Source organism: Protopterus annectens, chromosome 7.part1 (genome assembly GCF_019279795.1).
Source record: "Protopterus annectens isolate FY-2018-M chromosome 7.part1, PAN1.0, whole genome shotgun sequence".
In the NCBI taxonomy this organism is placed as follows: domain Eukaryota; kingdom Metazoa; phylum Chordata; order Ceratodontiformes; family Protopteridae; genus Protopterus; species Protopterus annectens.
In genome coordinates, this window is record NC_056740.1 from 275,994,185 (window position 1) to 276,020,708 (window position 26,524).

The following is a 26,524-nucleotide window of genomic DNA, read 5'->3' on the forward strand; positions in this document are numbered from 1 at the left end:
TGCTCCACACTTGTTAAAAAAAATATTTTTTCCTTGTGTTCAGTTATAAGCAGTCTGTTCCTGCAGAAGTTTTTTCTAGGCAGATAAAACATACATGTCTGTATCTTTCCAGTTGTTGTACATGCTGGTGGACCCTTTTTCAGGTGAGGCTTAGGAATAGTAGTCCATTTTGGATGGATGTGCACAGTAACCTTGAATCAGTGATGCCATGCAGTGGCCATGGGGACATGCCTCCGTAAATGTGGGGACTTGGATATTTATCTAGAACAACTTCACAAGAAGCCATGTAATGGAAATACCTGGTTTTTAGACAGTTAAGCTAGAAAGGCTTAACATTTCACTGGGTATACATACACACACACACACACACACACACACACACACACACACACACACACACACACCACACACACTTATTATGAATATGATGCCACTGCTGCAAGGACTCAGAACCAAATTGTAGTTTAATGTTTGAAAAAGAGTGAGAAAGGCATTTAATAAAGTATTTTCCTGTCTTCTGTATGCTTATTAACACAGCATTCCTACCATAATTTCCTAGTTGTGTGTCATAGTGTGCTTCACAGCACTGAAATGTGAAGCCCTTCTAGCTTAACTGTCTAAAATAAATGTAGAAATGCATCTCTTTACTTTTTCTCCTCCATTAGATGAAGTGGCAACATTTCCAGCACACATGTGATCCTTTTGATTGAAAAAAATCTCCATTGATACACTAGAAAATTGAAACAAGACTGATGTTCTTCGTGTTTCACTGTTGCAGTCATTACACCTGTGTTATCCTGCTGGCAGGCTACCCTCAGTCGGCCTGAATTCCAAAGTCTAGGTCCGGCGTTGGTTGCCGTCGCCTCTTCCCTGACGTCAGTGCGCCAGGGGTATAAAAGATGCAGCCGACACCATTTTCTTCAGTTTTTCTTGCTCCAGATGCCAGGTGCCCCCAAAAGGGTAGGCTAAAAATATACCAATAAAACATGCATGCACCAATATATATTATACCTTCATCTACAAGCAAATACACCACATAGGTTGTATAGATTAGAGAAGTGCAGATAAGTTGCAGCAAAGATATGGGGGATGGCGGGTAGGTAACCCGGACTGCAACAGTGAATACACTCGAACATCTACATTTATGGTAAGTGTACACAACTTCAATGGTACCTAAAAAGCATTTGGACTGAATGTGTCTGAGCTTGCAAATTGTTTGGATGCTGCCTGAAGAATGTTGTGGAACAGGACTCGACTGTTTGAGGTGTAAATGGAAAGAATGACCACGCTGATTTTGAATGAAGCAGAGTAACTCTTTGACCGAACAGATAGTAGTCAAGGAGGCTATAAAGTAGCATATATGTGAGGTTCAAGACAATGCTGCTGAGACACTAAAGTAAATTGAGCACTGTATAAGTGGACAGGAGGGTGAGGTAAGAAATATAGTTTTCATTTCAGTTTTCTTCATTTGCAGTCTTTTACTATTCCCAGAAATCATGGTATTTTTTTAATGTTATTGGTCTTTCAGCTTTTTCCCAGTAAAGGGTCGCCACAACGGAACTCCGGTCTGCTAATGATTGGCAGTAGATTTTTACAAAACGCTGAGGTGCCAGCTCGATGCCCAACCTTTAACAAAGGGACGCCCATTTACCCACGCATGTTTTTCGAACGCTACCCAACCACGGGGAGGACATGCAAACTCCACAAAGAAGGCACTCCCAAGCCAAGCCGAGAATCGAACGGGAGAACCTCTTGCTGTGAGGTAACAATGCTACAGACGTTTTTTTAATGTGACCTCAAAATCATTGTGGTCTACTATATACTAGCCTTCTTATTATATATAGTTTTCTGCCTGGCTGCCAGTTTAAACATAGTTGTTGTTTCCCAAAACATGCCAAACAATTCCATCAATATCGGTCTAAGCTTCCCATTTTTGATTTCTGATTCTGGCAGTTTTTACCACCGCTATCCCCATTATATCGTCTGTGAATCTAGTCTCCACATCTTGCTTTCCATGCAGTCTAACTCTTTCACTTCCACAGCATCTGTAGCTACATACAGTCTTGTATTTCACTTTCTCTGCCATCCTGAGGGTGTCCTAGGATAGAAACGTTGTGACCTCTGAGGGTAGGGATGAAGCAGTTGCTAAAATAAAGCTACCACCTTTGAAACTAGCCCAACTGTAGAAAGGTAGGTTTAGATATATAGATGTTACTTGTGAAATATAGGAGCATTAGGAGAAAAGGTCAGATTTGACTGAGAAAAGATGTATATTTTTTATGTGCAGTACCTGCAACCTAGCTGGAAAGTCCTACTGAATTATGCACTGACTAGCATATGGAGAGGTTTATTTATATGTACTTTACTGAAAGGCTTACTCAGTGGTTTTGTGTGAAGAGCTAAATTGATCGCGTATTTGGTAAACAGGTAGCTGTTTTCATAAATAATAATGTTGACTGTTGTGTTGTAATAGACAATAATGTAGTCTGTAATCTCTCAAAAATGTTTGTTATGTAAATATTTCAAAAAGTGTGCTTTGTCTGACCGTTTTTTTTGCAAGACAACAAAAGTATGTTGTTTGTTTTTCAGTTCTTCTTTTTAAGATAGATGAATAATGCTGAATGCAGTGAGGATTAATGAAATGCAGTTATAAATTCTGAAATTATTTAAGACAAAAAATGTTCTCAATTTAGTGAGAGCCTGACATGTTTCATTATATAATGAGATTTCGTATAATTTTTTTTTTTTTTACTTAGTTTATGTGATTCTTATAATGCATAATAACAAAAGTATTTACAGTTGATGTTATTAAAGCTCTTGTCTGTTAAAACAGAAGTTTAAGATAGACTGTACTATGAATGTTGAAGTATACCACTAAAACTATTAGAAATGCCATTTGTTAGATGGGGAGTTTACTTTGATAAATTACTAGTCACTTAGTCGACATGAGGTTAAACTGAAATGTCTAAGTACTTGGGAGATCACAGTCTCAAAACATTGTTACTGTTGAGTTCACAAATTACACGCAAAAATTTTTGTTGGGGGGTTTACGTCCCCTGCACCCCATCTCTAAATGGCTGGTGTTCATTTGGTCAAATGCTGGTTTTCTTGAAGGAGGAAAAAGAAGCTGGCTTGTGGTATTGAAAATCAGGCCAGGCATTTTTTTTGTGTGTAAGGCTGCAGTAGTTGAGAGTGGCAGATTTTTGTCCTTTTCCCACTGTATTGTGACCCTCAGGGTTGATATATAGAATTTGTAAGTGGTTTGGAGGTTGCAAGGTGGCTTGCACCCCCTGCAAAAAAATGTTTAATTGACTTTTGTTTAATATTTTTGATAGATCAGTGATTGAGCACAATTTTTAATCACTTTGGGTGCGATATTTTATATTTAAGATAAAGGAACATATACCCCTCTTCTTCTTCTTTCATTTTTTCCCGGTTAGGGGTCACCCACAGCGAATCACCTGTCCTATTCCGAGGTCACACACACTCTGAGAAAAGGTAGACGGTATAAAAATCAAGAACTCCAGCAGGGTTAAACCACGAGTTGCATCTAAGTGGCCTCTCTTAGCATGGGTACAGCCATCCTTCCTGCCTGTGCACTCAAGCTCGTGAGTCACTAATCAGACTCGGGTCACCTCGGGGTGTACCCAGGGCTGTATCCCTTTGCTCAACAGGTGCAGGCATCCTACGCATTTAGCTTAAAATAAAACCAGGTGTACAGAAAATTATATATACGGTAAAGTTCAAATTATGCATTTAACATTACCGTATTGCTTCAGCAAACCACCTTTATTTTTATGATGTTCTTCATTCCACATTGCTGCAGTCCTAACCATTGGGTAGTCCGCTGTCCAGTCGGCCCGAATACCAAATGGTATATGGTGGCTGTCAAAGCGCGCGTGGACGTCCGGGGGCCGGTACTACCGCGTAATCGCAGCATGACCTCAGTCATTTCGATCTTTTGCATCATGGTCGAGAAGCAGTGCAGTTTGATTGAGTCAGGTTTTTGTGAAATAATATTTCGAAGTCGGTTTCAGGCGAATCAAAGTCAAAGTTGTGGCTAAGCCCGGTTTTGCTGGTTCGTTGTTTGAGTTGGGAGCGGATGTAGAAAAAAGTGAATAAGTGAATAACTGTATTTCTTGTGAATGCAGGCCCTCATGGGGATTACCATACTGTGTGTATGCCTTGTTTAGGGCCTGAGCCGTTGTTGGTTGCCCTCTCTTGTGCTAACTATTAAGCAAGCACTATTAACTTAAGGAGGTTAGGCTGTGCCAGGTAGGTGTGATAAAAGCCGCAAAATGCCCGAAATGCGATTACTGCTCCCGGGCTCCAAATCCAAAAAGCAAGGACAAAACAAAAAAGCCTAGGATTGAACGGTCGGACGTCGGTTCTTTAGAAACTCAGTAGCCAGTGGAGCCAGAGGTTTTTTTGGTTTCTTCTTCAGAGGAGGCAGAGTTACAGGATGTATTACTTGATAGCTCTCAGGAGGTAGGCCAGGCTGGGGGGGGCTTCTCAGGTAACCTCTTCCTCCTCTCTTCCCAAAGGTAGTTAGAGCTTCTCCCTACTGTTTCCAAAGGTTCTTTGAGAGGTAGAGTTGGATTCAGCTTCAGTGGGGGGCTTCTCCTAGCACTTCAAATTCTGTGCCCAAATCTAAGCACTTTAAGGCTCTATGAAGAGTTAATTACTATGATTAAGAGGAGACCTGCCCCCTCTGAGAAGAGGCGGGCTTTGAGAACCCGGAGCGAGAGAGTTGGGCTTCATTGTTCAGACTTCCTCCTTATTTCTGGAGCCATGTCCCAGATTCTCATTCTGATGTGGATGATTCCTGTGGATGATTCTCTCCCTACCTGATTCCTCCATTTCTCATTCATTAAACTCCTAGGCCCACTCCATGAGGGAGCACTTTAATTGGGAAGGCCAAGATTACTCTGATTCTAGGAGGATTCTTAGGCCAGCCTTATGTGTTGATAGCATAGGAAGGTGTATATACCTCTGGAAAGAATGTGGTGGAAGGCTTCCCTGAACCCTGATTCCCTGCCCCTGACCCCCCTGGTCCCTGATGGTTACTATAGGTAAAGTTTTGCCTCCACATAAGAAGCCTATTTAAGACTCCTAGGGAGTCCTGCCTCAACTGTTAAACTGGGTCTCTGTTGTTAAAATAAAAGTTAGGCCTCTGTTGTGTTCATGGGGGTTCCCAGTGGTTGCTTTAAAGGGCTTTGGATAGGTGGGGAAAAGAGATTCCACTTTCTTCATGAGGCGTTGTGAGGTCAGTTTCACAAGCTTGTCTATCATAATTATCTCCTTTATCGGAAGGTGGAGTGGTATCTAAAGGTGGCGAGTGGAAATGTTGGAGTTGAAGTTAAGCTGGATTGGATGCATTTCATCGAACAAATTCAAGTGGCATTCTGGTCTTTGCAATGTTGTTTGATGCTGTGCAGGCCTCCTCGAGTATGGCTGCCAGAAGTTCTGTGTTTGCCTTGGGCATGCCTGGTTGGCGAGGGATCAGAATTCTGCAGAACATGTTAAGACTAGGATTTTGGATGCTCCTTTACAGTCTGATGTGTAGCCAAGTTTGGAAAATGGAGCAAAGCTAAGTCTATGGAGGTTGTTAGCTAAGTTTATACAGAGCTGTTAAAGATTAAATGGACATAGCCCACTTGAAGTTTAGTAGACAGTGGTGGCCTACTTAGGGATGGACATATCCTGCTAGGTCTTCCCAGTCTAGGGGAAGGTCTAGGCGTGTGGTAGGGGCAGGCTCAAGGTTCTTTTAGGCCTAGAGCCGGGGTTCCACCTGCAGCCTTGAGTCAGCTGCCAGTGATTCCAGTCCTGGATTAAAACAGGGCAAAGCTCCTCCTTTTTATTAACCAGTGGATTCTCGTCTGGCAGCTCCTTTGGGAAGGAAGACTGTCCGGGGTCAAAATTGGGATTTCTTAATCACTCCAAGATGGATGGGTGTTGGATTTCATTCACCAGTACAGGAGTTGCCCTTCATACAATGCCTTGCTAAAGGCAATATTTCTTCCCCCTCCCTCCCTAAAAGAGGCTCACAAGCACTCCTTTTGTTACTATTACTCCAGTATCAGCCAGTCCTGTGTACCAGAAAGGATAGGGGGATTTTGGGAGTCGCCTTATCCTAGCCTTAAGAAGACACCGTGGAGGACAATTTTGGACCGCAACATCCTATCATTCCTCAACACAATTCTGGAGGTTCAAAGATGTTGGCGTTACAACAGCAAGACCTCTGCTGGGCAGGAGTTTGGATGGCAACTTTAGACTTCTGGGAGCAAAGACCTTCATGTGCCTATAAGACCTAGTAAGTCAGAGTATCTGCGTTTTGGGCTTCAAATTCATTTCTAGTTCTCTGCATCTATCTACTGCTGCAGCCAGAGTATTCACAAAGGTTCTGGCTCCGATAGCTTGCTTCTTTGAATTCATTCAAATCTATCCTTAGGAATTCATGTCTATGATTCTAAGAAAGAAAAAGGGAAGACTGGAAATAGCAAGGGATATGTCAAGCAGTAACTAAGATGCTCTGGTACATTCTGTGAGCGAAATGCCTAGATCTAGATTGCCAATGAGAGACATGTGCTTTCTGGGTGTGAGACTGAATACAGCAGCCAGAGGTGGGTTCTTTCCGGACAAGAGCATGAAGAATCTTTTCCTTGCTTCCATCACGAAAACAATTCCAGTCCCTAACGGATGCACTATACTCTTCAGTTCCCTTAGGGTTCATGGCATCTTGTCAAGCCCATAGGGTTCATGGATGACTGTTCAATAGGAAGCTGCAATGGTATCTCAATTCAAATGGCTGCAATGCCAGGATTTGGACACTGTCATTCAAGTGTTACCTTGCATTCCAAAAGAATTTTCAAATAAGCTAGATTTACTCACTGAGATCAAGGGACTGGAGCTGACCCGACCAGGAAATGATCAGATTTTACAGACAGATAACTCGGACACTGCTGCAGCATCTACATATCAATATGAAGCTTTCTTTCTTTCAGTTGGAAAAATCTTCATGTGTATGCCTTTCCACCTCTCCCTCTTCTCCCAAAGGTTGCTCTAAAGATCAGACAAGACAAGCCAAGGAATAGCTTGGACTGCAGCAATGTGGAATGAAGAACATAGTACAGTTTGTACCTACCATAATGTAGATGTTTCGGATCACATTGCTGCAGTCCATCCCTCCTCCCTCCTTCCCTCTGTGTTTTAGGGGTGGTGTGGTGTGTTATTAATTTGTGCATTTGTATATATTGTATATTTATGTTTTTCCTGTACTGAGTTTGGATAAAGTTTTAAACCTTATATTTTTTCCCACGTAGAGACTTTGTAGTGGGTCATAAGTCTTGTATAATTACGCTTCATAATTATTATTCACCACTGTATGGAAATAAAACTTGAGAAGTAAGTTTTCTTCGGTGACATTTTGGAAAGTAGTTGAAGTCAAGTGAGACTCACAAATTTGTGTGCTCTTTCCAATCACTATAAGTTAGAGGTGTATGCTAAAACTAATTTTGGTCTGTTGAGTCATGTAGACATTGCTTTGAGAAAATAATGTAGAAATAAGATTTCTTGATTTACAAGCTGCAGAAGATGCAAACTATTTTTATTGCACAGGTAGTCTTTAATTAATGAACATGCTGTCAGCTTAAGGAGAATTATCCAGTTTGCAGTAGTTACATTTTAGTTTACGTATACTTGCTCTGCACAATTGTAAAGTTGTGATTTACTTTTCCTAGCATGTGACAAAGCTTGTGTGGGATGCAAGGGAGCTGGACGTAGCAACTGTAAGAAGTGCAGCCCAGGATATGTCCGAGAGGGCACCAAATGTGTGGGTAAGTGCTGTCTGTATCTCTGTTATTATTGCATTCTTTTCTGATCCATAAAAAACACTAGTTCAGATGCTCTAAGTTTGAGAAATGTTACACTGTTTCCTGAAAAGACCAGTCTTTAGAACATATCCAGCTGTCATCGGTAATGACAGAGCACTTCCGCAGGAGTGCTTTTAAAGTTTATTATTATAGCACCAGTATTTATTGCTGGAATATGGTCAGCAGGATGGTCATTATCTGGTTGTAGTGCTCCAATATGTACATTTGCTTGCAGGGTTAGCTTTTCATTTAGTTCTACCTGCACCACTATTTAACTCAGGGAATATGATTAGTGTGTTCTTGCTTATATGAACTGTCTATACTATGTGATTGCGTCCTGCCTCAACAGTACTAAAGTGAGGTTTCTCTGCTACACACACTTGGTTTAACCTGGACTAATTCAGTAGTTTTTTTATTACTATTAGTGTCAGCTTCCAGACTTTGGGAAGTTTCTTTATCTATTTGTCAATCATTTTTAAGTTAATTTCTTCAGCATCATGCTTGTGTGGGATTTATGACATTATCAAGTTTCTCTCTCTTGCATCCTTTTACTTTCTGCTGGTGATTTGTATGCATACTTACCCTAGGAACCTAACTCCTGGCTTGCTGCCGTTGAACTGATTTGTAACTCTGTTAATGCAGGTTTAGGGTTATGCTGAATTTTATACTTTTTTTTTTCTCAACATAGCTGATTTCTTGGCTGAGTGATTATTCGGTCCTTGTAGATCACATCCAATAAATATTGTGCAACATTGGGTATGTTGATAAAACACAGCTTGTTTATTTGCAGTTGCTGTAATTTTTATTTTTGCTTCATATTTTAAGCTACAGTATTTAAAGTGGTCATTTGCAGTAATCTTTTACAAGTTTATTTTCAATTGCTATAGATTTTTATTTATACTTTCCCAATTTATAGTTTGTGCTTATTTACAGTTCTTTTTACCTTTATTTTAGGGATTACACTGATACTGTGTGTAGCAGTAACACTAGTGATGTTTTGTTAACTGCACCATGTGTTTTACTGTAGTTTAGAGCAGAGATCGATAATTTGTTCTCTAATGCTTTGTCTTTCTCTACTTTCTCCTAATGTTCTTGTTTGTAGGAGGTTGTATTTGTTAACAAGACATTGAGCTTGTTGTAGTGTTTGCTGATGTCAGGGAACTCAGGAGCAGGAAACATTGCCTGTATCATTGCTTTGTAGTTAACAGCTGTTGGACAAAACATTATGCAGACAGATGCAGTTTTGTCCTGTATTGTGTAGTTATGTATCCTTCAAGTCATCTTGATTGTCCTTTGTTTAGTTAGTTAGTATTTGCCTTTGAAACCACTTGCTGTCTCATGTAAGAGTGAAAACATTGAAGACTTGAGAATAATATGCACTGTTTTAGAGAATTTTGCCTTTCCACGATGTGTGATTATGGAGTTATAAGCTCAGGCTGCGGGTAGTGGATGGGGAAGGGCAGGTATATAGTTAAATTATGAGATTTAAAGCGATTTGTTGACTAAAAAAAACTTGCCACCATGGTATGTGGTGCACAAAGCATCAAACAGCAATTTCACCCCATCTGTGAACATTTTCAGCTGTTCCAGTTCCCATAACAACTTTTAAAAAAACACAGCTTTCCTCAGGATTGTGACACTGAGGCTAAACAGTAAACTTTAACTTTGGTGTTATCAGCTTAGGGAAAGCATGCTGTACATCCACAGACTTTAATGGATGCATCACCTCACATATGCAGAGATGCATCCATTACAGTCTGTGGACGTACAGTGGATATAAAACATGTACACAACCCTGTTAAAATGCCTGTTTTTTTGTGATATAAAAAAATGAGACCACAATAAATCATTTCAAAACTTTTCCACCTTTAATGTAACCTATCACCTGTACAATTCAATTGAAAAAACAAACAAATCTGTTAGGGGAAAAATATATAAAAAAAAAACATACAATACGCTGGTTGCATAAGTGTGCACACCCTTAAACTAATATTTTGTTGAAGCACCTTTTGATTTAATTACAGCATGCCTGTATAAAAAGCAGGACACTGCAAACACTTTGCCAGGTACACCACATTCTTAGATTGACAATTAAAGTGCCCTTGAATACAAAAATAAAAATTACATAATGTAAACCTATATGCCATAGGTATTAAATCGGGACATTGTTTACACATCCCACACTTGAAATTACCTAATTTTTTTATTGTTATTATTAAAACCCATATTAGGTGACCACCTGCTCTCCAACATGAGAATAGCTATTTGCAGAGGAATATCGAGTTAAGACAAGTCCCTAAAGGCTTGAAACTGTGGCATTATCCTGACAGAGCTTTTTCCAATTCCGATTTCATCAGGGACTTGCATGCTATTTTTGATAATGTGGGATAAGAAGTTATGAAATTAAAGATTAGAGACAATGAGACACACATGGAGGGATTTAATAAGACTCTGGAGTCGCTGAATAACGTTATTTGTAAGGATATACTATTTGAACATTATAAAACCAACTACGACAACATTTTTTCCAGGGTAGAAAAAAGTTGCAATGATATCTACTTCCGTAAGCTTAGAAAGCTTAAAGAGATACAGGCAAGTATGAGCCTACCCTGCCAGTGCTGGTAACCATGACAATAAATCCCCTCGATCCAGTCAAGCTCAAGGAAGCTGCCAAAAAGACGTGACATCACTTCCAAGAGCTCAAATTCAACAGAGTGCCTGTAATGAATGCCCAGGTTCACCCTTAACGAAGGGAGTGTGGTGTTCTGAATGGATTAAAAATAGGGGCAAAAATAGAAGCCATGAAGCAGATGATTCATTTTTTTTTTTTATGAACCAGGAGGTGAATGTTGTTCATCTGGACTTTTTGGCTCAAGGGCTCATCCAAAGAGAAAAGATGTGGTGTGACTACAAAAGAGATGATAAAAAAGGACCAAGTAACATCAAGAGGTAACTTTGGATGCAACAGTGACTTGTCAGATGTAATTCTTGAACCTAATTTTAGTATTGAAGGGAGTTCTACAACCTCAAAGCTTTTTGGACAATTTATTGAACCTAATATTGACTGTTCAAGTGTCTAATTGTTTTTTTCTGCTGAACTTGTTGGTCCTGAGGTGATTATGAATAGTACTGGTGACTTTAAAGTTTTAGCTACTCAAACAAATGTATTTCTCTTGCTCATGCTGACATTCTTGCCAAAGGTTTTAGTTTTCTGTTGGCCCGAAGAGGGCATATAGTGGAATTGTTACTTGATTTAAAATTATATATACAAGAAAATTAAACTTATGTTTATGGTTTAATTCTAGTGACAAGCCAGAAAATATGTATTTACAGTGTAGTACATTTAACAGTTAACATTTTGAGAAAGCATGTGAAATGGATTTTAGGCAGATGGTTAGAGACTGTGTATGTTGTGGTCAGGACAATTTAGCTATGGAAGAAAAGTGTCTTTTGGCAGATATTGTGGATGCCGAAAACATAAGGGTTATGAGACCTGGTAAGAGTAATGGTATGATCATTATGGAGAAAGTTGATTATTGTAATTGTATGAATGTTGTTCTTGCGGATGGGACATATACTGAGGTCTCCAAAATGAAATTAATATTGCTTTTAAGAGAATTGAAACTATGCTGGATAAAATGCTGTACTAGGGTCAGGTCAATTTGGAAGAATATAATTATGTGAAAAATGAGTACCCAGTAATAGCAAGCATCTTTGGAATTCCTAAAATCCATAAAGATTTATGTCAACCTCCATTTTAGGCCTATTGTTGATGGGAAGAAATCCAAAACTTATTTTATGGCCAGATTGGTAGATTTTTATTTAAAAAATGGCTTAGAAGAACTTAATACATTTGTAAGGATTCTCAGGATTTTATTTCCCATCTAAATGATGTGAAAGTTACTGATGATGTGCTTTTTGTCACTATAGATGTTAAAAATTTGTTCTCCATTATACCACATGATATGGGGTTATACTGGTTAGACACAGTTATTTGAGGTTAACAAATACAAACAGGATCATATAAACCTTCAGAAAAGCTCACACCAGGTGTAGTGCAGCAGGCAAAAATATAATCCAAATACAAACGTAATGCAGCAAACAGCAAAAATGCAGCAAGCAGAGATGAATCCAACTTTGAACTCCCAAGTTTAATCCAAAAATCCAAATTCAAAACGTAAGCGCTTTCGTCCTTCTTCATCAGACAAAGTACTTTACATTCAGCCTCCTTTTAAAAGATAAAACTAGTGACCTCACTTCCTCTCGTTCATTCACATACAGAAAAGTTTTTTATTCTTAAAGGGACCACTGTATTTTGTAAAAATGCAAGTACACTACAGTGAAAGACTACATAAATGATGCCATGCAATGCAGGTCCAACACAGTAAAAGACTACATATGTAAAATCACATAAAAAATACCATAGTTTGTCGTGTAATCTACACATAAAAAACAGTTATTATTATTATTGGAGTTCAAAGTTGGATTCATCTCCGCTTGCTGCATTTTTGCTGTTTGCTGCATTATGTTTGTATTTGGATTATATTTTTGCCTGCTGCACTACACCTGGTGTGAGCTTTTCTGTGGATTTACTGATTCGTTGTTTTCACTTTCTATCGAATAAACCTTGTAGTCACTTTAATGGAAGTAATTCTTTGCAATAATTTTGTCTTTTTTGGGGGGAAAACATTTTAAACAAGTAGTTGGCATAGCTATGGGGGCAGCATGTGTGCCCACTTACGCCAACTATGTAATGTACTGGGAATCCAAATATATCTTGAAAAGCAAATTTGAAAAGTTTATTGGGTACTGTACAAGGTATTTGGGTGATTTGTTTTTGGTCTGGATAGGATCTGAAAAGTTATTGGAAGAGTTTCTAAATTAATGGCACCACAGAATTTCTTAAATTCACTCATACATTTAATAGAGAAAGGATTTATCTGGATGTTGAGATTTTTATCGATTCTATGGATAGAAAATTAAAATCTAGGATTTATAGAAAGCCTACATTTTCCAGTTCGTACTTGGAGTATACTAACTGTTGCCCCCTTATCAAAAGAGATCTGCAGTAAAAGGGTAGCTGGTGAGAGCAGCTAGGATGGTGACTGTGAAGCTGATTTTTTAACAGAAATTGAATTTATACTTGATATGTTAAGGGGCTACCCCAACACCTTGCTGAACAATGTAAATAAAGAGGTCTTACTTAAAAGGAGAAATTTAGGTCATCAAACTGATGGGTATACCATTATTAATAAACTGATGATTATACCATTATTAATAATAACATTTCCCATTTTGCAAATGCTGAGGAAAATGGAATGAAAAATGAGAAAGGGTGTTTATCCTTTATAACAGTTTTCAACAAGGACATTTCAGCTGTTAAAATACTAAATAAATAAATAAATGTTGGTGTAAGCCTGTCATAATATTTAAAACGGATCACTCCTTCGAAACATGGTGGAGAGTAGGTGGTCACCTAATACGGGTTTTAATAACAACAATAAAAATTGGGTAACTTCAAATGTGAGATGTGTAAACACTGGGATGTGTAAACAGTGTGTCCATATTTAACATCTACAGGAGATGGGTTTAAATTATGTAATTTTTATTTTTGTATTCAAGGGCACTTTTATTGTCAATCTAAGAATGTGGTGTACCTGGCAAAGTCTTTGCAGTGTCCTGCTTGGAAAAATGTCCGTTTACATGAAAGTGTTTATGATCATCTGGCCAACATCAAAAAAGGAAAATTGACAAATGCCTTATGTAGGCATATTTTTGAGTATAAAGATCATGGTTTTGTTTTTTCTGTAATACAGCAGATTGTCCCCGATGTTCAGGGTAAATTATTACCTGAGAATTTAGAATTATGTGAACTGAAGTGGCAATTACGGTTAAATGCTTTTGTACCCCCTGGGTTAACTGATTATGTCAGTATTAGTTGTATGCTGACACTTGGGCACCTAGAGGGTTAATGATTAATTAGTCATTGCAATCTATTCATTTAACTGCCTTAATTGTTTTATTGGTAATTATTCTTAGTATTTTAAGCTGTGGATTTTGATGCTTTTTAGTTCTGAAGAAGTCCCTTGGTTAATGATTTGGGACAGTAGCGCTTAACTTTTACTGTTTGAATCAAGTGGTTGTCGAATATCCTCTGGCTGGTTCTTCAAGCTATACATTTTTTTGGATTTTATCTCCTTTTGCATACTGTGTGAGTCTAAGCAACATATTTAACCAGTGGTCCCTCATCACCCCAGAAAAGGGACACTTGGGCACAATTGATTTACCTTGTTTAATATGGAGAATTAGGTATGGTTTTAAATACACACCTGACTGCAACTGGCAGCCAGTGCAAATCTTGTAGAGCAGATGTATTGTGATACATTCTATATGGGTCAGTAAATGATCTTGGTTTGAATTCATCATCCAAATCTCAGATCTGCTCTGAGCTGAAACAGAATGGCAACCCCTCACCCCTAAATGGCCCATCTCAATACCAGAAGATTGCCAAATTCCAGTAAACGGCCACACACAGGTACACTCTCTCTCTAAAAGCAAGAATACAGCATCCATGGGACAGATGACATCTGGGTGTGTGTACTATGAACTACACATATGAACTGGGCACCTCACCTAGTGTCCCCCACTGTAATCATAGATAAACTTACTAAGTTGGGCATTAATCCCCATGTCCAATGGGTGGTTTGCTAAAGTACTGATAGAACCCACACTGTCCAAATCCAGCTCCAGACAAGGGACAAGTGGAGTACCTCAGGTTCAGTCCAAGGGGGGCTCTTGTTTGGCATCTAAAGTTTGCAGATGACTGCAAACTACCTCATTAGACCCATTATAGAATACAACACCCCATTTGGTATGTACCTCTTCAGACATCTTGCAACAACTGGAAGGGCCTCGATACCTCACACTAAAAGAATCAGGCCTAAAGCAGATGCCCTACACTATAAAACTCCAGCTATACTCTGTCACATATCATCTACTCAGAGGCGATCTCTGCTTAAATACAAGGCCATGTCAAACCCAGAGCTGTTGGACATGCGATCTAAACCTTGTCATTACAATAAACAAAACATGCTGGAGGATAGGTTCCCCAGAGACTCCCAGACTCTGTACATGTCAAGCAGAGTGCCTCTTTGGACCTCTTCAAGAGGAACCTTGACAATTGGATGGGGTCCAGGAAAGTACATAATGTGGGAAGAACTGGCTGATAGCCTAGTATCAACCTATGAACCTATGAACCTAAAAGCCCAAGGGAGAGCGCATCATGATACTCAAGACAGGACAACCGCATAACAGTTTTGTCACCATCCTAAAGTCTGATGGTGACAGCACTTGATTTAGGCAGTATGTTGACAGAAATAAGATGTCTGGCCAATGGCAGACACCAGACCCTGATGCATCATTCGCTTGTGAAGAAGAATGCCCAGATCGTGAATGCAAGAAATGGATTTCAAATGATTCTTACTGTGATGATGTGAGGTATTGCCAGCTATGCCAGGAGAAGTAGAGCAGTGGATGTGTAACATTTGCCAGCAAGCTAGCTTACATTTAGTAAAGAATTATGTTATTTGAATATTAAACTGATTTGTACAGATGCTTGTGTTGAAAATGTATTGTCAAGTTTGTGTTAAAAATGTAGCAACAGTGTGTCCTGCTGGGCAGAGGAAAAAATGTACGTGTATAATTGTAACTGTTGAAATGCATATATTTTGACAGAGGATACTAGAAGAGGAGAGGTTAAACTCAAATTTTGAAAATAGTTTGAAAATAAATTACCTGGCTTAGGTTATAAAGATTGTATCTTACAGTTCTCAATGCAGCCAGAGACAAAAAGTCTGTACTAGGAAGCTTTCTGCATTGTCTTTGAAGTGAACTAATTGCTACTGTGGATGGGTGGAGGTTTAAAATGTTTTATGACTTCCAGGGGCTGTAGCAGAAATTAACAAGGCTGTGTGTGTGTGTGTATTATTGACACATAAGTGCTAAATCCTGACAGCTTCTAGTCAAGGGGGTAGCATGGGAACCAGAAGTCAGATGACCAGATGTATGCGATGTCATTGTGCAATCCATCACTAAAATTGATATTTTAGTACTAGGTGAGACTGAAGTCTCATTGCACTCTTGTTTTTGGAATCTGACAAGGAAGGACCCCTCACCTACTTCATCTTGCTTTGCTCAGGTAAGTAACCAGGGAGTAATTATTCTTTAAACCAGTCGGGGAAATATAGTCAGATTAGTTAAATACTCATCTGTGTTATTTTAATATTTCCTGTGATTGAAACTCTGGTGTTTACTGTAAATAGTTATTTAGTATTTTCATATTCTTTTATTATTTATAATTAAATATATTTAAACTTTTCATCATGGCTAGTCCTTTAGAGAATATTTGAAATTTTGAGAGGACTTATGTCGCTCATCAGGTCAGAATAAAACAAATGAACATGCTCTTCGTGTGAAAAAAAAGGTTTTCATCAGGTCGGCTCCGTTTGTCGTGGTGTGCCTCTGGAGTTTTTTTTTCATTGGATTTGCTCTTTTGCTTATCAGGGGCACTTTATCCAGAGCTGTGTTCTGTTTGCCTTGACTTTTGTAACTCTGCCCAATAGCACAGTAAGCCTCTGAATAATTGAACTTTTCGAAATACTTTGCGAAATAAGTCTTCGTGGCACAAGAACAGTTTTGAAATTACTGTACTTAAAGAAATCACATCTTAGTGTAGGAAACATTTCAAAAGAACTGCACTCTGCGAATATACAGTACACAGCACACTGAAACACCTCCAAAATGGCTGTACTTTGCTAAATAACTCTGCAGTCTAAGAAACACTCTGTAATGGCAGCCCTTTGTGAATAGACACACCCAGCATAAGAAACTTTTCGAAATGGCTGTATTTTGACAGCACTTCACAAAATAGTTGTACTTTGCACTTGCACACATACTCTCTGGAATAAATGCACAGTAATAAACATACACTGTAAGCTCTGTTACACACTTTGCGACACTTCAAATAACTCTAGTTATGCCCTGAATAGCTTCAGTAAATACAAAACAGTAGTTAATGCCAAAACACAGTAATTTGCCAAAAGGCATGCAGTCGCTTTGGTTTATTTATGCTTAATGTTTCCTTTCTGCCCTTTATTATTTTCATTTTGCCCATTTAATCTCGTTTTACTTTAAACATGCTCGTTTTGCAATTCTGAGGTGACTCTGAACCTCCTATGTGCTTTTCTGGTAATTGTTTTAGCAACTATCTTTACTTCAAGCATTTCATTTTATTAATAAACTTTTTGTGTTTTTCGTTTTCTTAGTAAATGTTTCTGTGCCATTCGTTTGCTTAATAATGCGTTCTGTGCCCTTATAATGCTCCGTTTTATCTTTTTAATAAAATTGTTTGTGCAAGTTTTCATTACCTTTAGCTTGTTTATGGCTCTTTTTTGCTCTTAGTTTTCTTAATTTACCTTCACTGTTAATTAACTCTGCACCTCATAGCTCTGAAAAGCAGTCTCTGGTATCCTGGTTCTGACACCATGTCGCTTGTCTGGTCAGGATAAAACACTAACATTTGTGGGTTCTGTTAAAGCAGCTTTATTATGTATAGACACATCAGGATTGAGGCTTAGTTACTTTAATTTAGATAACCTTATAAACTGTTGAGTATCTCTCTCATACATGCTCACACTCTGGTTGCACTTTCAAAATGGCACTGAAGGTAGCATGTGCTTGCTATTTATCTGCACATGCTCTCCTTGGAAATGCTTCTTAAAGGTACAACACACACATAAATATATTACTACTTGTATCTGTTTGGTGACACTGGCACTCCTGAAAGCCTTACCGCATTGGCCAAACACTGTCATTTGTATTAATATTAACTTCACTCAGTATAATTGGGTACCTTTGAAAGAGTCTTAGAGTAGCTAGCTTTGGGGTATCTGGTGGCAGTGTAACTACCTCATTCTGGGCAGAAGGGGGCATAGGTAGTAAATATGTGCCACTCTTTCCCAGTTGTGTGTGTGTGTGTGTGTGTGTGTGTGTGTGTGTGTGTGTGTGTGTGTGTGTGTGTTTGTGTCAGCTGCTTGGACCAGGGACACAAAACACAGGTTTCACAGAGAGGGTGCTGGAGTACTTGTTTTGGACACTCTACTGGGGACTCAACCCTGCAGCTGTGCCAGTGGGGAGTCTTATTGGGGATTTGGAGTGAGAGAGAGAGAGAGAGAAACTAGCCCCCAGACTGTGGGTTCCCTGTGTGTTCTTAAGGGAAATTGTGCTTAATGCAGGGAGCTGCATCTGGAAATACTGGGTGTATCCATTTTTGTTCCAAGTGAACCTCCCTTTCCAGTGTCAGTGGTGAAAATTCAGGCTCCTTGATTACTGACCAAGAGTAGAGAAGTCACATATTGTTGAGCAGTGATGTAGATATTATGAACTTCTGTAGGCAGTTATCACTAAAGGTGTGTCCTCTCAGCAAACACAAGGTAAACATTCAAAGTTTCATTTCACAATGGTTTTATTTATTTATTTTTGTTAGTTTAGTTTAGTTTAGTCGGGAAAAGCAGGCAAAGATGTCGTCAGAGGATTACGGCAAGCTGACAAAGAATCAGTTGGCCAAGGTGTGCGATGCCAAAGGACTGGTCCATGTCAAACTGACTAAAGAAGAAATTATTTCAGCCTTAATTGTAGCTGTAGCCCAGACCAGTAATCAGGAGTATAACCGGACTGGTAATTGGAATTTGCAGCCCTCAGAAACAGGACAGTTCACCTTTTCCTCAGAGGACTTAAATATCCATCTGGAGTTAGAGACTTGAACGGGAGGCCAGACCTTTGGAATTAGAATCAGCAGACAGAGTGGTGTTTTTGAGGATGAAGAAAATGAGACTGCAGCAGGTAAAACAGGTGGAATTAGAATCAGCGGAAAGACTGCAGTACTTGGAGGCTGAAGAAAATGAGAGACTGTGGCATTTGGAGGCCAAAGAAAATGAGAAGCAGCATCAAACATGAGATGGAGATGCTGACTCTTCACCAGGGTCATGGAAGAAATGAGTAAGGGAATAACTGAATCCCAGAAGCAATAAAAGTCAGTAAATTTCTTTCACAGTTTACAGAGGGCAATACATTTGATAGTTTTATTCATATAGGGTATGTAAACAGTACAATGTTGAGCAAGGTCCAAATGGAGAGATGAAAAGTCAGCAAGTAAAGGAGAGGAGTAGTAGTGCTGAAATTGAATTAATCCTCAAATCTTGGTGAGTACCTTAACGAGGTGGACCCTGTTATCACAAAATCTCACCAAGGCGACACTGATAATGTAGACTGTATTTATATAGCATACATCATGGACAGAAGTAGGTCAAACATTAAAATAGATAGCTGGGTGTGCAAGACTCAGGATAAAAAAAAATGCCCAATTCTGGTAGGTGCACTGGTACCAGGACTGGAAAAAATGAATAGAGTTTCATAGAGTTTCATAGATTAGTACTAGGCTAACTGCCCTTGTGGGCCATTGTAAGCCTAGCCAATTACCTCAAGTGAGAGTCAAACCCTGCACCTTGTGTTTGTAAGGTAAACACTTTAACCATTATACCAACTTCCCACCTCAAAATACTGAAATCTTCCTATAATGCAGCCAGGCTATGCCCAGGAGGGAGGATGCCCCCACTCCATTGTAGAAGGAAGTAACAGTCCACAAATATCACAAAAACTGATAGGCCGAAGAAGAGCCATAAAGACGATAGAGTGGACTATTGAGGATAAGAAAGAAATTATGTATTGTTACTATTATGCAAAAAGCCCAGAATTTCCAGGCACAAGATATACAAAATGGTTGAGAGAAATTAGAGGAAAGAAAAATACTTCTGCAAGAAAAACTGTCAGACGCTTCAAATGAAAATTTGCATTCATTAAAATACAACAGATTTGTGAAAAATCGCATATAGATCAAGAAACTTTGATCTGTTTGGATGAAGAAGCATCTGAGGAAGTACGAAAATATAAACAACAAAAGCTAGAGATATTTGAAAAATATAAAAAAAGAAATATGGACATGGGAAAGAGAGATTTGATATGGTGCAATATTTATGTAAAGGAGAAAGCCAAATTAACCAGTATAAAGAAGGTAGCCCCAAAGATATTCGAAGAGAAATGCAGGCAAAGGCATCTGGATATGGAAAATTTTACAGTAAAAAAAAAATCACAAAGATGGAATGTAGAAAAGAAGATTAGTAAAGTAGAATTAAAAAAAATAGAAGTTGAAGTTACGGAGTGCATGCAAAGTAAAGGATGTGGTGTAGTAGGTCTAAGAGGTTACATCACAGCATGATGGAGTGAGTCCCCAATTTAAGGAGAAACGGGAAGATCAGTAAACATCAGAAGAAGAAATATGGACATGGGAAAGAAAAAGAGATTTAATATGGTGTAGTATTTATGCAAAAGAGAAAGCAAAATTAACCAATACAAAAAGAGTAGCACTGAAGATATTTGAAGAGAAATAGAGCCAAAAGAATCCAGACATGGAAAACTACAGTACAAAAAATAAGAAGACAGCGAAAAAACAGAAAAGGAGATTAGTAATGGAGAAGTTAAAGAAATAGAAACTGAGGTTATGGAGTACCTGCAAAGTGAAGGATTCAGTATAGAAAATTGAATGCAGAAAGCACCACAACAGGATAGAGCAATGGATATCCAAATTAAGGGGAAACCAGTGAAACAGGAAGCAATTAAAAGGCTTGCATCTGGAGTGTTTCTCCCCGGGCCTCTGCTGAAAATTGGCTTCATTCCAAGTCGGACTTTCCCGGTTAACAAATGTTAAATAAATAAAAAAATAAAAATTGGTCCGGTGTCTAATCAAGATATTTTGGAGCATTCCACAGGAAACCAGTGTAAACTTTCACTTGAAGCTAAACAGCAAGGAAAGGAACAGGAAACTATGGAAACTGTGATGCAGTCAATGTTGAGGAGTGGTAGGCCAGTGAGTTCCCATATGGCAGAGCAACAGATGGTACAGGATGAAATTGAAGAGAAGGTGCCACAGGAAGATGCTATAGAACTTTCTATAGAATGCCCACAGGAAACTGAAAACAAGGGATGTGCCCTCAGTTTGGAAGAAAATGAGCTAAGAGAAGAATTGCTTTATTTAATATGCATGAATAGATATATTAAGATCAATATGAGAGAAATAGACTGCAGAAGGTCAATAAAAAGCAAAAAGTCAGAAATCTGATAAAACAAATGAATGCAGTAATTAGGACTGTCCATAAAGATCCATGTGATATAACAGAAGTAAACAGGATATATTACTGTGTTGCTAAATCAATAACTGATCAAGTTCCACAACTAGAACACAGGGTAGTGAGGGAAAGGAAGGGGCGAAATCGAATACCATCATGGAAGTATTGAATAGAGAAAACTATAAAGCAATTAAGACAAGAAGTGTCACTCTTAGAAGACTATAGAAGAGGGACTAGATCAACAAAAATACTAAGAAAGATAGATGTGATTAAAGCAATGCACAGTATTAGAAAGACTAGGATCTATCATGCACTATCGCAACTGACCAACTAAAAATGTCAGCACAGTTGGAAGATACACAGATAAATATAAAGGAAAAGTATAAAATAAGCAATTTATTCATGACCCTAAAAGTTTTATAGAGAATTGGGAAATAAGATAAAAGGAATTGAAAGACCACCAAAAAAAGAGGAAATAGATAACGTTTTGGAGAAGTATCTATGAAGGTCCTGTGGAACATAACAAAAATGCTAAATGGATAGAAGAAGTAAAAGAAAGAATAAGAAGTTTAAAAGTGCAGGATATGCAATGAAATGAAGTAGCAGCCAGACAAATTGAAACAAAGTTAAGAAAAGCCTCTAACTGGAAAACTCCAGGCCCAGACGCAGTACCTAACTTTTGGTTAAAAGTATTAACATCTTTGCTCGAGGATTTAGCCAAGAGTAAGAACTATTTATATGCAGACCCTGAACAGACACCAGCCTGGCTAACTGGCAAAACAATGCTCCTACTTAAGAGTAAACCTGCAAGCTACCCTAAAAATTATAGACCAATAACTTGCTTTCCGACAATGTATAAACTCTACATGGAAGTTGATGCCGGCAGGGTTTATAGTCATTTAGAAGATAGCTCAATTATGGCAGTAGAGCAAAAGGGCAATAAAAGAAAGTCATATTGAACAAAGGATCATTTGTTGTTAAAGTCATACTGGAGAACTGTAAAAAGGGTAAGAATTTAAGTATGGCATGAATTGACTATAAAAAAGCATTTGAATAGTATCCCACATTCCTGGATAAAAGAGTGCTTAAAATGTATAAGATACACCCTACACTGTTTCAGTACATTACAGTGGCCATGAAACAGTGGCAGACCACTTTGCAATTAAGGCATGATATAGGACCGATTATTATCCCAGAAATAAACATTCAAAGGGGGATATTCCAGGGTTGACTCGCTGTCTGGTTTGCTATTGCGTCTTGCCATTAACCCATTAAGCTGTTTACTTAACAGCTTAGGCCATGGCTACAATTTGGCTGCTAAAAAACAACAAAATGTAAAGACTTCTCATCTTCTCTTTGTCGATTTAAAACTGTATAGATCATCAGATGACCTGAAAGCACAGCTGCAGGTTGTCAAAACTTTTTCAGATGATATAAGAATGTCATTTGATCTTGATAAGTGTGCAAAAGCAATCTTTAAAGCAGGGAAACTGCAGCATCAGAAAAAAACATCAGTCCGGGATAAGAATGTGATATAAAAGAACTTCAGCAAGATGGTCTGTATAAGTATTTAGGATTTGATAAAGGATCAATAATAAAACATGAACAAATGCAAATAAAACTAAGTAAGGAATACTTGAAAAGACTTAAATTATTTATTTATTTTACATTGTTGACCAGGAGTGTCCAACTGAGCCAAAGCGCTTTTTCAGTAGAGGCCCAGGGAGAAAACCTCCAAAACATACAAAATTACTATAGAGATATCCAGTAAGTTACAAATCTCATTCCATAGTTGCCAAGTTGTAAAATACTATAAACAAAAGCACAATAGCAGTTAAAGCATAAGAAGCAAAAATGTTGTAGTTTAAAAAAGTTTGCTAATCTAAAGTTCAAAACGCAGGATCTGATGTTGTAAATCTTTATTCATTCCTTATTGATAGGACTTTGGTTCTGTCCTCGGAACTGATATGGTCATTTCCAAGCTCGTGCCAGCCAAAACGTTCCAGCTGCTAAGATCTACCCATAATGCCTCTCTCATAGTCTCTCCACATCTCTTTTGCCGTGTTCCTTGTCAGACATGCCAAGCCTTCTTCCTAAAAATCTAAGTGGAAAATTTGTGTAGTTTCTCTCAAAACTTTGCCCTTTTTAGTCAGTCTTGCTAATTTTTCCTCTCGCCTGTAAACTGCTTCTACTGCCTACCCCTCTACCTTTGGCAGTTACCCTTATACCATCGTTGGTACTGTCCCTCTCTCCTACCTTTGGTAGGCCCCCTTTTTACCACTTGTGGTATTTCTTGATACCATTGCTGGTACTCTTTTTTTTTTTCTCTCCTTCTAAATATCTTACAGAAAGAAAAAAAAACTTTCTCCTTTCACTTTGTTGTTTCCTTTCTTGATATTTTTTTGTCAGCGTATATTATGTCAGAAAAAGCTAAACTGGGGATTAAGCAGTACGATAAATTTGGGCATAAGATGCCCAACTCAGATGGTCATGCTTGGTGCATTTATTATTTGGGAGTGGACCATGTAAATGTTTCTTGTGACGTCTGCTCTAGTTTCAGTAATCGCACTCTAGCCGAGCATTAAAACAAACTTATTTTGAAAGGTTTAATAAAAACGTCTTTTTTGGAGGCTCTCTCTGGGACGGAGGTCTCACCACCTCCTAAGACCAAAAAACACAAAGAGAAATGGAGTCACTCAGTTCCTACATCCCCGTCCATTATGGAACCGGGTTGACACCGAGCTTCTCTGGCACCTTCGGCACAGACAACCTCTGCACTAGCCTCTGTGTCTTCCCCCTTGCTGCCATCTCCGATGTTGACTCCTATTATGGTTCCAGCTTCAGCACCATCGTCTTCGGTCCCGTCCTTGGTTCTGACACTGGCTTTGATGACCATATTTGCTTTGGCACCATCCCCGGCCATGGTGCCAATAGCTTATTCGGCTCCCCAGACTATGATCCCATTTGTTCCAAAGGTTGAACACCTCCCAAGAACCAGATACTCTTCAACTTACAACCATTTTTTGGGACACTAATTTAGCCCCTTTCTTGAAAAACCTGACTCTCCTTCAGCAGCTTTCTATACATCCACCAAGAGCCTTTCAGAACAAGATGTAGTGCAGGTTGTGGACCAGCTTCTGGCAGCTAGAGGATTACCCACACTGGCTAGAACTTCCGTCCCCTTTGGAACGGAACCTTTAACAGCATACTCACCAGTATATCCTCCTCTGGCCTCTTACCAGACTCCAGAGATCTTGGTACTGATGACCACCACGGTGCATACTGTCTTGGCTCCGACTGCAGAGTTTCTACTGTCGGCACCGACCTCCTGGTGCATCAGCTCTGTTGGAACAAGTACTCTCTTGGAGCAGTGTCTGGGCTGTCAACACCGTGGTTTCTAGTTCAGTGCCTATTTTTTCTCTGGCACTGTCTAAGTCCAGGGCTCCACCGACAGCTACCAGTCCTGTTGGAGCTCCTCACCTGGAGGCGGGCTCCTCAGGGCGGGGTGTGATCCTGGTTCCAAGGTTGTTCTTCTCAGTTCCGAGCTCCCATCCCTCCTCAGTTGGGCCTGCATTCCAGGTGATGGAGAGGGTCCTTGCCTCCACAGGCGCACAGTCAGCACCAATGGCATCGACACCAGAACCCCCCTCTAGCATGCAGCTGTCCCAACCCCCTACTCTAGGATCCTGAGCACGGGAGCCACAAGACCTTCCCTTGAACAGAACTTTTTCTCCGGAGTCTTCCTCAGAAGATCCCACTGGGAAGCCACCACAGAAGAAATGGTGCAAGAGGAAGCACCTTGATTCCCCTGAGGAATCTATCACCGAGGACACTGCGATTAGGGAGAAGGGTCCCCACAGTTTCCCCCAGAAGACATCTCATTTGGAAACATTCTCAAAATCCTCAAGCAGAGGGGAGACTGGAAGTTCTCTAACCCTTCGGAGGAATCGGTGTTCTTGCAGGCCTTCTGTGCCTGGCCATCTACTTTCTGGGTGACCCCACCTGTGGATGAGTATGTAAAGCTGATCATGCAGCATGCCTGGAAGGCCCCGGACAATGTAGAACCTATCCCCCGGCAGCCCAACAAAATTTTATCCACCCCCGAAGACCAGTCCAATTGGTCCAAGCAGTTGACAGTTGATTCCATGGTTGTGGCAGCAGGCACCAAGAGGGAACTGACAGAAGATAGTTCCACTGTTCATCCCCCAAACAGGAAGTCTCAGGCCATGGACAGATTGGGGAAGTGGACCTACGCTCAGCGACCTTTGACATTTGGTCACTGAACTATATGGCACACTTCACTCGCCTCCAAAAAGACCTAATTTCTGAAATGTCTACCTCTTTGGCGGGGGATACTGCCTGATGAGGTGTGTGACACTGTTGCCTCGCAGCTAGTTACCCTAGAATCTATCTTGAACTCCTCGATGTGATTGATATCTCACTCCACCAAGGGGGCAGCTTGAGCGGCCGCATCGGGCATCATCATGAGATGTCATGCTTGGATTCATTTGTATGATTTCGCAGACCCCTTTAAATCTTTTTTCGTCAATGAGCTTGTCGATGAATCTTCACTCTTTGGTCCCAAAGTACGAGACACACTAGCATGAAGTGAGAAAGACAGAAAGATTTTGTCTGCTGTGGGCATATGTTTTTCCAACCCCCCCCCCCCCAGAGGTCTTTTCGTGACACTCGTGGTGAGCAATCCCCCTGGGGCAGAGGGGGCAACTCACCTGGAAGACTCCACATAACCAGGGCACTAGAGATTCCTTCTCTGGCCGACCCTACCAGCACTCCTGTGCAGCGGCCCAATTGCTTTCCTCTGGGAGCAGTCGGGGGTAATCTTTCTCTGCACCTACCAGCCTGGCAGCTTATTACTACCGATGTTTGGGTGCAGAGAATAATATCCAGAGGCTACCGTATCCCATTCGATCTTACTTCCAGACCCGTCAAACGAATCCCCAATGTTCCACCCAATCAGAGAGAGGTCGCAGCCTTAGAAATCGAAAAGCTGCTAAGAAAAAGAGTCATCCAGCCAGTCCCACCAGACCAGAGAGGATCTGGGTTTTACTCGAGGTTCTTTTTAGTGCCAAAAAAAGACTGAGGACTGGAGACCAATCCTGGATCTCAGCCTATTGAATAAATTTATAAAACCTCAGAAATTCCAGATTGTCACAATACAGTCCATTCTCCCTTTTCTAGGGAAGGACAACTGGATTTGCTCTATAGATCTCCAGGATTCGTATTACCACATAAAGATGGACCAGCGCTCTCAGAGATTTCTCCACTTCCGGCTGGGAGCCAGTCACTACCAGTTCAGGGTACTGCCATTTGGTCTCTCGACAGCCCCCATGTTTGGCAGTTGTAGTAGCTCATCTTCGACTACAAGGATTCCAGATGTTTCTGTATCTAGACGAT

At 39.7% G+C, this 26,524-nt stretch overlaps 1 protein-coding gene across 1 annotated transcript in view; it reads left to right on the forward strand.

Moving 5' to 3' along the window:
• Positions 1 to 26,524, forward strand: part of CRELD1 (cysteine rich with EGF like domains 1) — a 571,547-nt gene that overhangs the window by 499,444 nt on the left and 45,579 nt on the right. Inside the window, exon 9 of the mRNA XM_044078710.1 lies at positions 7,740 to 7,835. Coding sequence (XP_043934645.1) covers positions 7,740 to 7,835 — 96 coding nt within the window. The remainder of the gene's footprint in view (positions 1 to 7,739; positions 7,836 to 26,524) is intronic.